Genomic DNA, 17,039 nt, shown 5'->3' on the forward strand with positions numbered 1-17,039 from the left:
TCTCTCTCTCTCTCTCTCTCTCTCTCTCTCTCTCTCTCTCTCTCACATTTTTCTTAGCACTGCTCCCCTGTCCATTCTTTGCTTTCCAAATCTTTGAGATACGTAATCTCAGCCATTGGTCAGAAATGACATTCTCAAGTCCAAAGCGTTACTTTGAACACAGATTTCTGAGGTCTTAGATATTTGATATAATGTGATGCTTGATGGCTTGTTTTTAATTTAGCTTGTTTGTTTGTTTTTCAGAGAGTTTAATTGTGTTTTATACCCCTGACTGTCCTGGAACTAGCTCTTGTAGACCTAGCTGGCCTGGAATTCACAGAGATCCGCCTGCCTCTGCCTCCTGAGTGCTGGGATTAGAGGCGTGCGCCACCACTGCCCGTCTTAAAATTTTTAAATTGTGCATATATGTGTGTTCTCTGTGTGGGGGGATATGCACATGAATGCAGATGCCTTTGGAGGACAGAGGACATTGTTAGATTCCCTGGAGCTGGAGTTGCAGGTGGTGGTGCTGGAAACTGAACTCCAGTCCTCCGCAGGAGCGGTGTAGCACTGCTAACACTCTTACAGCCATCTCTCCGGCCCGACTTCTTCTAAGTGCATTTGGATTGGGTCTACTTATTTGTATGTAAAATAATGTTTTCCCAGATTTTTTAAAGAAAAATATGACTTCTGGAAGACACCGTATTTAACCTTAGGTCTTCAGATACCCTCTGGCTCAATGAGGAATATCTCCAGGGGTGTGCATAGCCCACCCTCCGAACTACTTAGATTTATTGTGAGCAAGCGGTCTTTAAAGGTTTTCCGGTAGGTGTAGTTGATATTCTTAGTGGGCTAGGGGTCGGAGTACAGAGAGGTCATGAATTTGTGTCTAGTCCAGCTACGTTTCAGGTTCCAGTATATAGATGAGCCCTTTCATGCCAAAGTTAACAATATGGTGTGTGTGTGTGTGTGTGTGTGTGTGTGTGTGTGTGTGTGTGAACTTCATTTGTGACCCTTGTTGATACTTTTGTGGCTATTTTATGATACCAGCTGAGAAGAATATGAAATAAAGGCAGTTTCTTTTTGAAAAGTATGAAGAGGGTCCCAGCTCTTTTGTTGTCATTGAGCCCCATGGCTGCCATGGTCAGGTCTCACACTAGGGAAAGACCACTTGCCAGGTTACTACCTGGGCGTACAGTGGAGTCGTGAGCTGTAGACGAAGCACAGTCACCAGATACTGGTTTATGGGAGCAGCTTGTCGAGCATCCTTGTTTCATAAACAGAATAAGGTGAACAGAATATGATCATATATGTTTTCATAAATAAAATTCATGAGCAGAAAGCAGTGTGCTTGATTTATCTGGATCCATTTTTAATGCTAGTTTTGAGAGTAAGCAGACAGATTTTTGTCTATCTTTAGAGATTTTCAATACATTAAATTATAGAGAAACTTGTGTCTATAGAATATGTAGGATAGCAGCTAACGGCTGTCATATGCAGGAGCGTGGAGGGAGTGATGAACCTGGCCGCTGGCCAGCGAGCTTGAAGAATGCGGCTCCCGGGAGGACTCCCGGTCCATTGCGTAACGTTCAGCAGTGAGGAAAACACGAGCGCTGTCCCTACCCTGCGCTTGCTTTCCATTCTGATGCAGTTACTTGGCAGAGTCTCGGCATCCCGTAGTGGAAGAATGAAGGACTGTGCCTCCCGGGGCATCGACCAGCACTGTTTGTGGGGCCAGCAGGGTTAGGTTTCTCACTGTTGGGCAGGGGGATTGGAGTTTCTAGAGAGGAATCAGGAAACACCAGAATCAAAACCACTACCACATCATGGTTGTTGTTGTTGTTTAGTTTTTTATTTTCTTGTTGTTTTCTGAAAGGGGATCCTTTCTTCCCCCACCTGTATGTGCTGCTTTTAGTTGGTGCACCTACCCTTTAAAACGCCCTGTTTGTTTTGTGATGCTCTGTTCAGGACTGCAGTTCACACAAGGATTGTCATAAAAGACATTGGTTCCTTCAGGGGAAAATGATCCCACCCAGCCAAAATAAAGGCAGACAGATGCCAACTGGTTTTTTGTTGTTTTCTTTTGTTTTGTTTTGCTTTTTTTTTTCCTGTAAGGGGCTTGTCCATTTTGAAGGTGTGGGCAGTTTTGGTAGGCTTTTCTTTTCTTTCTTTTTTTTTTTTTTAGTTTTTAGATGTATTTATTTAATTTATTTATTAAGGATTTCTGCCTCCTCCCCGCCACTGCCTCCCATTTCCCTCCCCCTCCCCTGATCAAGTCCCCCTCCCTCATCAGCTCGAAGAGCAATCAGGGTTCCCTGACCTGTGGGAAGTCCAAGGACCGCCCGAGAGAGATGTCCTGGTGTCTGAGGATAGAACTGGCGAACGGGAGGGCGCAGGCACCGAAGACATAACATGATAGGCTTTTCTAATAGAGTTATTGGCTAGGAATTGCTACTTGAAAAATCTCACTTTAAATCTGACTTCAAAGCATCTTTGAAAATAGGAGTGTGTTTGTAATCTCTCCATTAGCTTCCAGTCTTAGCTAGCAGACTGGGTTTTCCTCAAACGCCGGCCCCTGTGGCAGTATCCGTTTCCAGCCTTGCTGTATACTGTCATTCATGCCAACTTAAACATTATAGTTAACAGTGTTAAATGAAAGTTCAGTGAGCGCTAACCAGGAAGTTAACATTAAAAGAAAAAACAACAAAAAGCAAAACATCTTCCATCAAGTCTAATTCCATCGATCTTATAGTGTGGCGCGCAGGGCCATACCTTTTACAAAACGTGGTTCTGGATATCAGTTCTTCTTAGAGGTTTTGAAAAACATCATTATATGTTTGGTTTTCCTCAGTGAGTATTGGATTTGCAAATCAAACCAGACCTTCTGTGTCTCTTGTGGCCCACAATTTGGCAACCCCTAACAGGAGGTTTCTGAGGTCACATGGGAAAGACCAGATGGTATCAGAAGACAGGCCTGTCTAGGTCTTTGGGGCTGAGCCTGTATCTAGTTAGCCACAGAGACATGGGGTAAAGGCTACAGAGAGGCAGTGTGGTAAGTGGACAGAGTGGCTGTGAGGTTCTTTTTCTCAGAATTTGCTGTAGAGAGAAAAACAGCAAGGAAGGGCTGACTCACCTTAGGTTTCTAAGCGGAGCGTACCCGCTGCTTTAGAAGGGGTGGCAGTAGACATGTGGGATTCTGGAAAGCACTGCTCCCTCTTGGTCAGCTGGTGGCTCTCAACGGCCAGTAGACCTTCCTTGCTTTCTTTACAAACGCCTATTTCACTTTCAAGTATGGAAACTCGAGGAAGTAGTATTTAGCGTCCACAGACATGCCTCTTCCCTTAGGAATGCGCCTGGCTCACTGGTGAGCCTTCATGCAGACCCTTCCTTTGGAGAACTGAATTCCTCGGGTGTGGAGAATGGTGTCCCTGACCTGTGGGCATGGCATTTCTGGGTATGCTTTCTTGGTGGATGTTGATCTTGGAGTATATTTATGTGACTGAAGAAATGATGGCTATGAAAACCTTTTTCAGAATGAAATTTTGCCTTCTCTATTCATTTTGGGCAAACTTCATTCAAACTTTTTCTCTTGGTTTATTACTTAATACGTTTAAGTAATTTAATAAACTCCGAGATTATTAAACTTAGTTGGTATGCCCTCATAGAACGCCACCTCAGCTGTTTTCTCTTTCATGAAAGAAACGAAGGCATTCATCAGCTTACAGGGTTTGTTTTAGATAGGTTTCTGTTTTTGTTTTTTTTTTTTGTTTGTTTGTTTGTTTGATCATTTAGCTGTTTTCAACCCTGGGGATTGAACCAGGGTCTGGTGTATTGTTGGTGGTCATTTATCACCCACCCTTGTCTCTAGCCCAGAGAAGCAGTCTATTTAGGTCCCTTTTTCCCCTGTAATTACCTGAAAAAATCCTTGCTTCTTCATAGACAGATTCATTTCCTTACATTTCCAAAACCAAGTTTCACCTCCTTTTAAGGGCCTGCCATGTCCTCCAGTAAACTCCCCCCAAATTTAGATTGTTTGCTTGGTAGTTTCTTGACTCATCCAGAGTGAGTGAGGTTAAGTGGGACGCGCTGGGGTCAGGACCAAAAACCCGTCAACGTTTTCATTTATTTTAAACTATTACTGTTGTTGTTATTTTGCTTTCCTCTATCAATAAATGTGTGACATGGTGCTGGCTACACAAAATGAACACGGCAGGGAAAAGATGAAGGCGCCTTTCAACTCTTCCTTTAAACCTGCTAGTATTAGCCTCTTCCTGGTTTCCCCCTTTAAATTTGATGTTCTGGGACTAACACCGACCCTTCCAGTTGTTATTTTCAGCGGAGGACTTAGCATGATGAAACAAGAGTATGAATTGCCCTGTTCTAAATCAGCATAGAACATAGTTCTGCCCTGCTATAGGTCCAAAGCAGTTTCTTTATTTATTAATGGTAATCACAGCATACAGAGGGAAATCCCACATCACCACTCCTCTGACATGCTTCCTTAACTTTAGTAGTTGCTCTGTTTATGAAGAGGCTGAATTCAGAGCAGAGCCTCTAATTACTAAGAAAGGCAGCAGCCTCCATTGCTCCCTGGAGCCAGGTCATAGGAAGATACTGCTAGGCAGACACCACAGCCACCCTAATGAAGCGTTTGGAGGCACTTTCACCACATATGTGGTTTTGATCTGGATTTTAGTCTGCTTACTATGTCCACCTCCTCACCTGAGAGAGTTAGGGTTAGTACTTCAAAATGGTTAAACATGGAGAAATAAAGACATTGCTTTATCTACATTAAGTATGTCCAGTTGCAGCCTGGCATCAGTTATTAGACTTAACATGATGAGTTCTGGAATCTGTTCAGATTGTAGCTGGGTCTGTGGGCTCTGAGATAGTCCTGGCAGTTCATCAGCCCAACCTCTGACCTCGCTACCCTCAATCATCCTCACTCTCGGGGACATAATGGCCACACATCACCTTTTCTTATTCCTCTTTTGAGTTGCTACATTTGAAATATTCACTTGATGCTGTTGTATTAAAACTCAGTGAGCTAATGAAACCATTTTAGTCTCCTTTGAGAGGAAAGTAAGGGCTCACTTTATTCCTGCTTCTCAGGCTGTTGCAAAAAAAATTCTGATCCAGCCCCAAAGGAGTCCACACCCTGCACACTGCTGAACTGTTGGGGAGGTGGAGCACAGGCTCAGGGAGAGCAGTGGTGTTTTCACGTCCTTGTTACGTGCTTGCTTATTGTTCAGGAAGGCAAATCCATGAGGTTCTCTGATAGCATATTCAGGAAAAATTCCCTCTGATTTTCCCAGAGAATGGTCTGTCAGAGAATTCAGGACTTTAAGTAAATAATTCTGTCGCCCCTTTTCCTTGTGTAGAAAACCAGGATAAGTCACGAGAATGGAAGAGAGAGAGTTTAGCTGATGGGTACTAATCCACTCAGGATAGGACACGGAGGACTTCAGTGTTGACTGTAAAACCCACCTACCCCACCTACTTAGTCACGCAGCTTCGCTGTCTCCATCATGCCGGATCATGTGAAATTGCCGCTTTAGAAGTACTGAAACTTTTGGCCATCAGGAAGTGTTTGTGTGGTTCCACCTACTATATAAACAGATCTAACCCCATAAGATGGCTATGATTACCGAGCAGTGTGTGTGCGTGCGTGCGTGTGTGCGTGCGTGGGTGTGTGTGTGTGCGTGCGTGCGTGCGTGTGTGTGCGTGCGTGCGTGTGTGTGCGTGTGTGTGTGCGTGTGCGCGTGTGCGTGTGTGCGTGTGTGAGTAGAAGGTGGAAGGAAGTGGAACCTGGTGCATTTTATATCTCCTTGAGGTGCCATACTGGAACCCTGCTCTAGCCTGTGTTTCTAGGCACTCAAGTCAAGTTCTAGTGCTTTAATCTTCTTTTTCACGTTAGTAGTACAGTAGGGAGTTTATGGAACGGACTAGAGCAAAAACTAATCCCTGGGAGGTGATAATGTCAAGTAACTGTGTCTACAAAGGGCAGAGTGGCAGGGACGGAATCAGGGACCCCCTACCCCTGTGAGTGCAGGTACTCTGAACAGTTAGGAGTGAGATGTGGTTGTTGGTTGACTAACTGAAAATGACTCTGTAGACTGTGTGTGTCTAGTGGAATACCCAGGCTGTGCTAATTTGATGATGTCTTTTTTAGACGAGCTCACCTGCGCCTGTGTTTAGAACGCTTGAAAGTTCTGATCCCACTGGGTCCAGACTGCACCAGGCATACAACCCTCGGTTTGCTCAACAAAGCCAAAGCACACATCAAGGTGAGAATGTCCACTTCCAGCTTTGCCCCAGTCTCCGGGGCCTGGGTTAATCATTAGCAGTGATTCCTAGTCGTGCTTGGGTGCAGCTCTCTGGATGATCCTCTTTCTGCACTGACCTCGAGAGAAACCTTTGTAAAAATCTTACCAGTTGATCTGATGGAACAACGTAACATGATTAACTGAAATTATTTTTTTGACAGTGTGACCACTTAGACCTGAGAACACCAGGGCAATAATAATTACCTTTCTGATACCCAGAAGGAAGGCCGCTGTGCCCTCTTGTGGAGATGACGTTATCTGGCGTATCTCTCAGTATTTTTCCATCAGATACCACACTGCGGGAGGTTTCTCTTTTGTGAAGGTTACCTCATGGACTTTTATAGTTCCTTCTTGTTCAATCAAGTAGTCTATGCAGCACTTGTACACAAAAAGGACATTTTTTTTGTTTAAAACAGTAAGTGCTTCTCCATATTTATATACACAAGGGTACATAAATACCCATAAATATGTATGTGTGTGTAGATAGATATCTGTTCATATTTTCTCTGCCAAAGAACAATGTTAAGCAAAAATCAGCTTTAGTGCCTTAGACTGGACTATACACAAATAAATAAAATTTCATCGTTTTAGAAACTTGAAGAAGCTGAAAGGAAGAGCCAGCACCAGCTTGAGAACTTGGAACGAGAACAGAGATTTCTAAAGCGGCGACTGGAGCAGCTGCAGGGTCCTCAAGAGACGGAGCGGATACGAATGGATAGCATTGGGTCGACTATCTCTTCCGACCGCTCGGACTCAGAGCGAGGTAGGCAGCATCCCTTGACCTGCAGGCACCTTCGCCGTCTAGCTTTTGCTCTCCTGGTGCTGGAGACCGAGGCCGCCGTGTAGCATGTGTGAAGTCGATAGGAGCGAACTCTCCCGTAGCAGCGTTCCTGACTCCCAGCTGTAGGTGTGTGCACCAGACACTGTCTGCTACAGACTTGCCATGCGTGTGTGTCTGTACTGTCCGCTTAGAGAGAATTTTAGACTTATAGAAAACACATAGTTCTTCAGTTCCTTTTCACAGTTACTGAAACTAAGATGCTAACACTGAGAAAATGCTAGGCTTTATCCAGATTTTATTAATTTTGCCACTAATGTCTTTTGAAGTATTTTGGACACTGGCCAGTCTCTTTATAGAGCATACTTCAGTTTGAATTTTTTTGGGGGGGGCGGGGGAGGAGGTTGTTTTGGTTGTTTTTGTTTTTATGTTCTTTGATGTTTTGCCATGAATCTCAGGTCCCCTGGAACTATAGTTACAGACAGCTGTGCACTGTCATATGGGTGCTGGGAATTGAACCCGGGTCCTTTGGAAGAGCAGTCAGTACTCTTAACCGCTGAGCCATCTCTTCAGGCCCAGAAATCGTTTTTAGTGTTTTCAAATTATTAGGTTGAGTGTATACATTGAGGACAGAAAACATCACAGCAGTGATACTGTGCCCTTCAGTTCATTGTCAGGGAGAGAGACTGATGTCTTATTGTTTGTGATACTAAGTTTTATCTGTGTATTTTAGAGTATCACACAATTTCTCTTCCATGTGTTCTAGAACGTTTGTCTTTGACAAAATTAAGAACAGAAATCACCCAAGAAAGGTTTGAACTTTCCTGATCTGTGTATACCTTCAGCCCTACACCACACCCCCAGAACGGAATACTGATGGTTGTTTGATGTTTGAGACAGGGTTTCTCTGTGTAGCACTGACTGTCCTGGAACTCACTCTGTGGACCAAGCTGGCCTTGAACTCAGAGTTCCTTCTGCCTCTGCCTTCTGGGTGCTGGGGTTAAAGGCATGGCCACTAATGCCCAGTTGAATTCTGATGATATTTAACCTGACATTTCAGAAAGTAGAACTCAAGAAATCTTGAGAATTTTAAAATGTTAGACAATGTTTTGTTTGTTTGGTTTGATTTTCGAGACAGGGTTTCTCTGTAGCTTTGGATCCTGGCCTTGAACTCACAGAGATCCACCTAATTCTGCCTCCCAAGCACTGGGATTACCACCACCGCCTGGCTTCAACTTCACTTCACTTCTCTTCTCTTCTCTTCTCTTCTCTTCTCTTCTCTTCTCTTCTCTTCTCTTCTCTTCTCTTCTCTTCTCTCTCTTTCTTTTTAAGACTGATTTCTCCTTTTGATGGAAATTTCCCCATGTACTCAGAAGTACAGGACGGCGTGTGTACCCTTTAGTGATGACAGCAGACAGCAGCGTTATGCTGTTCTTCCTTTATGGTTGGATGTAAATCATCAGGTTTTGAGAAAGAAGAGTATTGAAAAGTCCTGAGTTTTTAATTCTACTTCTATGAGAAAAAAATATTTGACTTCCTTTTGGTTTTAAAATGTATATTATGAGTGTGGCCAGGTTTATGCACCATGTATTTTAGGTTGTATTTGAGGACTGTGCACTTGCTTGTCTTGAGGCATTTGGTTCAGTTCCAAGCATTTTTCTCTCTCTCTTTTACACACACACACACACACACACACGGAGATGGTTTGAGGCTGTACTTGATGCAAGAAAATCAAAAGCAAATCTCTCACACTTTAATGGTTGACTTATGTTTGTTTCTAAATATATAGAATTCCTTACAATGAATCATAGACATCTATAGATCCGTCTGTAGAGTGATACCACCAAAAATTTGGATGCATAAGCATACATTTTCTATCTTTAATTTTATTTTCCCTCCCCCTCCTCCTCTAAAGCAAGCCTGATTAATAAACAACGCTGTGAATTAGTTCTTGGTTTAATGCAAAACAGATGTTGTTAAACCACTTGGGTTGGGATCTTTTAATATTAAGTCCTAATTCTCAAAAAGGCCAAGGCGTTCAGCGGGAGGTCCAGACGGCCTGGCGTCAAAGGGTTTTAGGAAACTTGCTGCTAAATTAAGACCACCTCTGTATACTAGATTCCCCTTTGTGGAAGAGATCTCTGATGACCTCACGGAATAACCTTTAACTCTTAAAAGTGCACTGTATGGTTACTGATGTCCCTATCTCCCCCCATTTTCCTTTTTGCAGAGGAGATTGAAGTGGACGTTGAAAGCACAGAGTTCTCCCATGGAGAAGTGGACAATATAAGCACCACCAGCATCAGTGACATTGATGACCACAGCAGCCTGCAGAGTATTGGGAGTGACGAGGGTTACTCCAGTGCCAGTGTCAAACTCTCCTTCACGTCCTAGAGCCCAGCACGACAGCAGTGCAGGGCGACACACCCACCGGGCCAGTTCAGTACCGTCTCTTCAATTGGGTTCATGACGCAGTCTCCTTCAAAACTAAACAAAACCATACTTGAACAAAAGGGTCAGAAGACCTGTATTTAAGCAAATACTTAACAAAAAGTGGGGTAGAGCCTCCCCAGTAGAACAAATACTCATATATTGGAAAGAATACGGTTCCTAACAGCAGCTGGAAACATGTAATTATCTGGAGTTGACTTAGTTGACTTCTAAGAGGACAGTGGAGATTCCGTCTCCTTTCCTAGTTTGCTCACGCTGTGTTGAGTAGATGTTTAAGGGTGGGGTTATGAACCCTTCCTGAGCTTCTTGGCCCTAGAAACAAAATCAGACTTAGAGTAAGGAAAAGGCAGGATAATCAGGCATTAATCTTGGATAGCTAAAGAGCTCTTAAAACTCAGCCTCAGTTTATCATGAAGCCTGTGGATGATCAATTCTTTAAAAAAAAAATGAATTTTTAAAAAGCTCATTTCGTGCTCTACAGAAGGAGAGACTCCCATGAAGCCTTTCGAAAGAGATCATCACGCAGCTCAGCTTTCTGTTGGATTCCATGCTAAGCCAGCTAACCTTACCTGCATTGTTAGCACTAGGGCACCCAACCGCCCGCTCGCACCCTTCAGCAACATAGGGGCAGCCCATGCATGACAGCTGTGTCACAGAAGGAAAAGCTCCATGTGCCTCTGTGTCTGCGCCGATCTGAAGAGTTGTGCACGCAGCATAGCAGGCCAAGGTCTGAGCCACGGCAGCATTTTTATTTGAGATTTTGATAACTGTTTATATGTGTTGAAAACCAAAATGGCATCTTTTTAAAGCTTGTCCATAAGTAAACATAGATGTCTTTTATAGTGGAAAAAACACGTGGGGAAAATCATCTATTTTGATGCAGCATTTGATAACGATAAAACACCTCACACCTCACTCTTTATAGTGCACAGAATGAATGAGGTCTGGGCGGGGTAGACAAAGGTCAATGCTGTTTTTGTTTTCTTTTAGGATCATTCCCCTTTACCAGCTTCTAACCATCTGCTATCCATAGTAGGCATACTATCATAGTTAACATAGTTAAGTTCAGCACTTGTCTCATTTACTGTAAGGTCTGCATTTTCTGCAGGCGGTCTCCTTCCTCACGAACCCACTGTGCAGGTGCTACTGTTGCTCTTACCAATCTTTTCAGAAATGTTATCTTCTAAGTGAACTTTCTAGCCTGCACTTTGATGTCATGTGTTCCCTTTGTCTTTCAAACTCTGAGGTTTCTCTGGGCCTCTGCTTGGCCCTGGGAAGCCTTTCTGGAGACCTTACCCCCAGCTGTTTGGACTTTGTATTCTTTAAATAATTTAACTACCCTTAATTACTTTTAAAAAAAGCTTTATGATTTTCATAACTTATTGCTGATTTTAATGGGTTGATAATTTCAGTCCTGTAGTTTTATTTTATGTTTAGATAGGGCTGGGCAAGGAAAAAGAAAATAAAAACAACCATATTTAGCAGTGCAGTTGAGTTGTGTGTTAATGTCAGGACTGTCTTCTTGTGAATAGCTTGTTTCCTACATGAGCTGTACCATCTTGTTCTCATAAGGCCTCAGCACACACTGCTCACCCATGTTCCTTCTGTGCCTCTGAAAGTACTTCTTTCTCAGTTGTGCTGTCTGGGTGAAGTTCTCTGAAGCAGATATGAGACACTGCATGCCTAGATCCCCCCTCCCAGCCACCCCCAGCTGTGTATTCGACACCTTTGGGTTTTCTCTTAGTGAAAGTAAATGGAAGCCATTAAATGGCTTCATTCTTTGTTGTTGTTTTGTTTGGTTTTTAGAGGTGGGATTTCTCGGTGTAGCCCTGGCTGTCCTGGAACTCACTCTGTAACTAGGCTGGCCTCAAACTCACTGAGGTGCTGGGATTAAGGGCGTGCATCCTCACACCCAGCCAGCTTCATCCTTCTGTTCCCAAGATGACTGACATTTTCAGTCCAGGACAAGAATTTGGAACATCACTCAGGCAACTTTATGTGCTGCTGTTTTCTGTATATACAGGACAGTGGGCTGTGAAGCCTTTGTTATGAACCTGCTACACATACATCAACACTACTTCCCCAGGTTTGCTCTTGGGGAGGGAGGACGCGGGTAGGTTGTGTGATTAAGTATTAACTCTTTAAAAGACAAATTAGTTTACAGCCAAGTTATGCAAGAAATAAAAACCAAATAATACTCGAGTTATTTTTGTTAATACCTTATCTGTGAAGGCGGAATAATTACTTGAGTGCCCACATCTTTAGGTAATTATCTCCTAAGTACATTTTGCTTTTCCATCAGAAATTTAGAAGTAATAGTAGTATGTGACAGCTCCTGTTGCTGCTGTACAGTTAAGAAGTGTCTACCCAGCTCTGCAGCCCGGCAAGTACCTCCATATTTTTTATTAAAAATTTTCACCTCCTCCCATCCTCCCCAACTAGTACTTTCCTGGCATGATAGTGGCTTTCAAACGTCACAGAGATGTCCTCTTGGGAATCTCTTTGGCTACCACATGCAAAAAGTCTGCAGATCTCACTGCCTCATTAACTTTAAGGTATTCTTCCATGCCCTTAGAAAGCTGTAGTGCTAAAAGGAAACCTTGAGTTTATCATGTACATACGTGTGAGGGTATGTGCAGCTGTGTGTACCAAACAACGCGGGCATCAATCATTCTTTAAGCACCACGTATCTTTATTTTATTATTATTTTTTTTTAGACTGCCTCTCACTGGCTTGGAACTTACCAAATAGACAAGGCTGGGTAGCAAGCCCCAGTCCAGTCTCTGCTGGGATTATTAACACTCCGCATGTATGTATTTTGTGTGTACGTGTGTTTCCTTGCATGTATGTCTGCACAGGTATGCCTGGTACCCATAAAGTTCAGAAAAGGGCATCAGATTCCGTGGAGCCAGACGACTGTGAAGCACTGTGTGGAGGCTGAGAATAGAAGAACCTGCAAGTGTTCCTAACCGCTGAGCCATCTATTTATTCTCCAACCTTCTTGAGCCTACTGGCTTTTTAAATTTTTAGTATTGTTTCTGAGACAGGGTCTCACTGTTGGCTATCCTGAAACTTACTGTGTAGACCAGGCTGGCCCAGAACTCAGCTCTACCCGCCTCTGCCTCCTAGAGTCCTGGGATTTAACATGTGTGCCACCATGCCTGGCTCACTCAAGCTTTTCAAAACACGTGGAGTTTAGGCATTCTGCTCGGGTCCCTTGCTCTCAAGGGAAATAGTTTGTCAACTGAGCTATCTTTTCAGCACTATCCACCTTTTTTTCCTTTTTAATGAATGCAATCTCTATTTTCTTCATCCCTAAATGTCAAATTTTATTTTGACCCAATTTTACAGAAAATAAAGTAAGTCCTGTTTCTTAAACTTGTATTTAGTTCAAATGATCTACATCAAACTCCCAAATAGATGTGATTATAGACCTGGCTTAAAATTTTTATATTCTAATTTGTTTGTGTTTTGGGAGAGGGTTTCTCTGTGTAGCTTCTGAGCCTGTGTTGTAACTCGCTCTGTAGATCAGGCTGGCCTCTGATGGAGGAAGGTCATTGGTTGATTAAATAAAGAAGCTGCTTGACCTGATAGGTTAGAACATAGGTGGGAGGAGCAGATGCTGGGAGGAAGAGGAAGTGAGCTCAGAGACTCGACAGCTCTCCTCTGAGGGGCAGATGCCTCAGAGAGACATGATGCTCCACTCCTGCGGGCAGAGGCCAGAGCTCTGCTCTCTGAGGCACACGCGATGAAGCTCCGACCCAGGATGGACGTAGGCTAGAATCTTCTCGGTAAGCGCACCTTGGGGTGCGACACATATGATTGGAAATGGGTTAGTCCAGGTGCGAGAGTTAGCCGAGAAAAGGGCTAGAGCTAAAGAGCCAAGCAGTGATTAAAAGAATACAGTGTCCGTGTAATTATTTCGGGTAAAGCTAGCCGGAGGCGGCCGGAGTGGCGGGAAGAAGCCCTGCCGCTACTATTACTACAGGCCTCAAACTCAGATGCACCAACCTCTGCCTCCCAAGTGCTGGGATTAAAGGCGTGCTGTTTCTTAAATGCTTTTTTAAAAAAAAAAGATTATGTAAAATAAACTTATTGCATTTTAGTGATCATGTTTTTGTAAACCCGACCAGAGGCTGAGTCTGCTCTACAGTGATGACGACCACTGCATCACTGAATGTGCCCAGTTAATATTTAGTGATATGCTCGGCTATAAAGGAAAACTGTCATCTGTGCACCAGATCTGACAGTAAATTGCTTTTCTGGCTTCGCCCATTTGAACCGGGTGCTTTATGTAAATGCCCGTCCACCCAATACACTAACTAAAGACAATTTTACTTGGTTGTTTTACCCTTTTTCAGCCATAATTTATCACTAATAGCACAAGTAAAACACTATACTTTTATAAACACTGCCGACTGGACTGAATAAAATGCCAGTACGTACAAACCGCTGGGCTTGATGCCCAGCATCCCATAAACCAGTGGGACGATGCAGACCCGTAATCCAAGCACTTGAGAGGCGATGGCAGGAGAATCAAAAGCTTAGTCATTTTCTGTGATACAGTGAGTTAGAGACCAGTCTGGGCTACATGGTGGCATCTTGATAAAAGGAATCGGCCAAAAGACTTAAGTTATAGAGTTTCTTCTGTTTCTTTATCGTGGAATATGCTTAGACATTTCACTGCCAAGGCAATAACTGAACTTTAGGTGTTCACAACAGAAACAGAAAAACAGCATTGTTTTTGTTTTGAAAATGTAGCATAAGCCATAAAGGGTTTCTAAGGCATACATTAAAAAATAACTCAGAGTTTGTGAATAGACAAGTATCTCATACTTTGGAAGTCAGGCCAAACAAACCTAACTGCTTTTGGAGGAACAAATTGCAGGCAAAACCAAAGGGGTATTCGTTCCTTCTGCTACTCTGAGTGATGAAAAACTGGACAGCTACCACCTAGTAAAGAGTAGCCTAGCAGCTGATCTTGGGATTTAATTCTAATTTCCAGGATATAGGAGTCACGTGTTTCCTCCAAGCCTGAATCCTTTTTTTTTTGGGGGGGGGGGGTAAGGGTGTCATCAGAAATTCCGCTGCATTTTAGGCTGGATGTGGTGGTGCAAGCCTCAAAATAGCACTGGCAGGCAGATCCTGAGGCTAGTGGTCTACATAGTGTGTTCCTACAAAACTAAAGAACACATACTACAGAGAGAGAAACCTTGTCTCAAAAAACAAAACCTGGGGCTGGAGAAACGACTCAGAGGTTAAGAGCACTGCCTGCTCTTCCAGAGGTCCTGAGTTCAATTCCTAGCAACCACATGGTGGCTCACAACCATCTGTAATGGGGTCTGGTGCCCTCTTCTGGCCTTCAGAATATTCAGACAGAATATTGTATACATAATAAATTAATATTTTAAAAAACCTGTATAAAGTAAACACAGGTTGAAGGACGTAGGGACGAGCTTCTGGGTTTCACCATGGAGAACAGAACTAGCAAAGTGAGGCTATGGGCCTCAAGCAGAGAAACAAAGTAGCTCTTAAAAGGCCAACCTTTGTAATGAGTTTAACATAGCTCATTTAGCTATGTTCTTAAAAGACTAATCTGTAACACAAATTAAATATTCCAGTGACTCACAGTGTGTTCCTAAGATAAACTGCTAAGGTCACAGAAGCTAGCTACCAGTGTTTACTGTGGGAACTAAACGACTAAGGTCTAAGATTTGGTGGTGTTGTTAACTCAATTTTCAGTTGTCAGCTACTAGACCTATTCAGAACTGTACTCAGCCACAAAGAACCAGCTTCAGGTAAGCTGAAAAGGACCTGGAAAGTGTCTTTGCGAATACATTGGCTAGACTGGACAAGTGTTTACAGCGTCCCATCTGTAGTATCATTTTCAGAATCACTTATATCTCGCCTACACACATACTGTGTACTTCTAGTAACAGGAAAGAGAACAAGGTTACTGTTTCTTGTTAAAGCTCTTGAATTGCCTGGTGTGCTCCCTCTTCATTGCAGCAAAAATTCTTCAATTTACAAGTCAGAAATCCTAGATAAAATGTTTACATATATTCTTGGATTTATAAATTACTGCTTACACTGACTGCTCCATAGTACAAATAATACGACTGAACAGATACCTGTTGAACCTCCATAATTATTTTAAACAAATACAAAACTTTGTTGGTTTAAACATACTTCCATTTTAATATTTCAGTTATTATCCAAGCTAGGCAAAAAGCCAAATCAAACTCTGAGTACATTTTTGGCTGATGTACAACATATTATTCACCTCTGAAATGTCTAGTTGTAAATTAGAAACTCCTAACCCAAGTCGTAAGAAAGTCATCTGTCCTGTTATTTTAAGAGAGGTAGCCGTTGGTATTTTCAAGGGAATAAACCCAGCACACATTAAAACTATACTGGATGGACACACACCAACAAGTACTTTTAAAGCTTGAGTTAGAATAATTTGACGCCTTTTGGTTTGGTACCTAGTCTTCATAATTAGACTAATAAAGATGCCACTAAGCCGGGCGGTGGTGGCGCACGCCTTTAATCCCAGCACTCGGGAGGCAGAGGCAGGCGGATCTCTGAGTTCGAGACCAGCCTGGTCTACAAGAGCTAGTTCCAGGACAGGCTCCAAAGCCACAGAGAAACCCTGTCTCGAAAAACCAAAAAAAAAAAAAAAGCCACTAAATATGCTTTCAATTTTTCTTCTGAAACCAAAGCTGTTCTTATTTAACCTACAGCCTCGTTCTCAGCTAAGGGTGCACAGCAAAATTACCTACAGTGTTTGTAGCAGACTTATTTTGGCCTGGGCAAGTCTGGAATAATACCCAGGCAAGACTGCTTGTGTTTTTATTAGAAGCGTCACCACATCCCCGTTGAGTGTGTTCTAGCGTAGAAATGAAGTCAGGGTTTACTTGATGACATTTCACTAGCAGTATCATGTATGGTCGCACTACAACTCTGAGTAAAGGAAGTCACCGTCATTCCACAGTAAATGGCAGGCACCCTTACAGTGTCAATCTATGTCAGATAGTGTCCCTCCCTCTGAATACGTATTAGCCCGATTCTTGAAGAAAGTTACAGAGAGCTAGTAAGTGGAGTCAGGGTTCCAACAGCAGTCTGGTTCGAGTCTCTCCTCTTCTGATATGCTCTGTAGGTCTTGCTACATACATGTTAATTAGAACAGCATTTGCTAATTGTGGTATTGTTAAATTTCTGGCTACTAATTTTTGGACTATTATAGGTCAACTTCAAGTTAATCAAGCTTTAAGAAGATACTTGTAACCTACTTAAAGAGCTACAAATCAGTATTTGAATTTCAGTTTGTCAGTTTCAGCTTTAAACTCAAAAGTTGTGGGGCGGTGGTGACACACGCCTTAATCCCAGCACTTGGGAGGCAAAGGCAGGTAGATCTCTGTGAATTCAAGGACAGCCTGGTCTACAGGTGAGTTCCAGGACAGGCACCAAGGCTCCAAAGATACAGAGAAATCCTGTCTCCAAAA

The 17,039-nt window shown here is 43.0% G+C and overlaps 1 protein-coding gene and 1 non-coding gene across 6 annotated transcripts in view; one reads left to right on the forward strand and one right to left on the reverse strand.

Moving 5' to 3' along the window:
- Mxi1 (MAX interactor 1, dimerization protein) overlaps nt 1-11,016 on the forward strand; it is a 64,635-nt gene extending 53,619 nt beyond the window's left edge. For all 5 annotated transcript variants that reach the window (XM_005352466.2, XM_005352467.2, XM_013348177.1 and 2 more), the window contains exons 4-6: nt 6,152-6,266; nt 6,897-7,068; nt 9,314-11,016. In XM_005352466.2, coding sequence (XP_005352523.1) covers nt 6,152-6,266; nt 6,897-7,068; nt 9,314-9,477 — 451 coding nt within the window. In that variant the 3' untranslated portion in view covers nt 9,478-11,016. The remainder of the gene's footprint in view (nt 1-6,151; nt 6,267-6,896; nt 7,069-9,313) is intronic.
- On the reverse strand, nt 2,329-2,446 carry LOC113456558. Its single transcript, XR_003377325.1, has one exon. It is a non-coding gene; the product is annotated as a small nucleolar RNA SNORA57 (small nucleolar RNA).
- Nucleotides 11,017-17,039: the final 6,023 nt, after the last annotated feature.

The sequence above is a fragment of the Microtus ochrogaster genome, chromosome 8, assembly GCF_000317375.1.
Source record: "Microtus ochrogaster isolate Prairie Vole_2 chromosome 8, MicOch1.0, whole genome shotgun sequence".
In the NCBI taxonomy this organism is placed as follows: Eukaryota; Metazoa; Chordata; class Mammalia; order Rodentia; family Cricetidae; genus Microtus; species Microtus ochrogaster.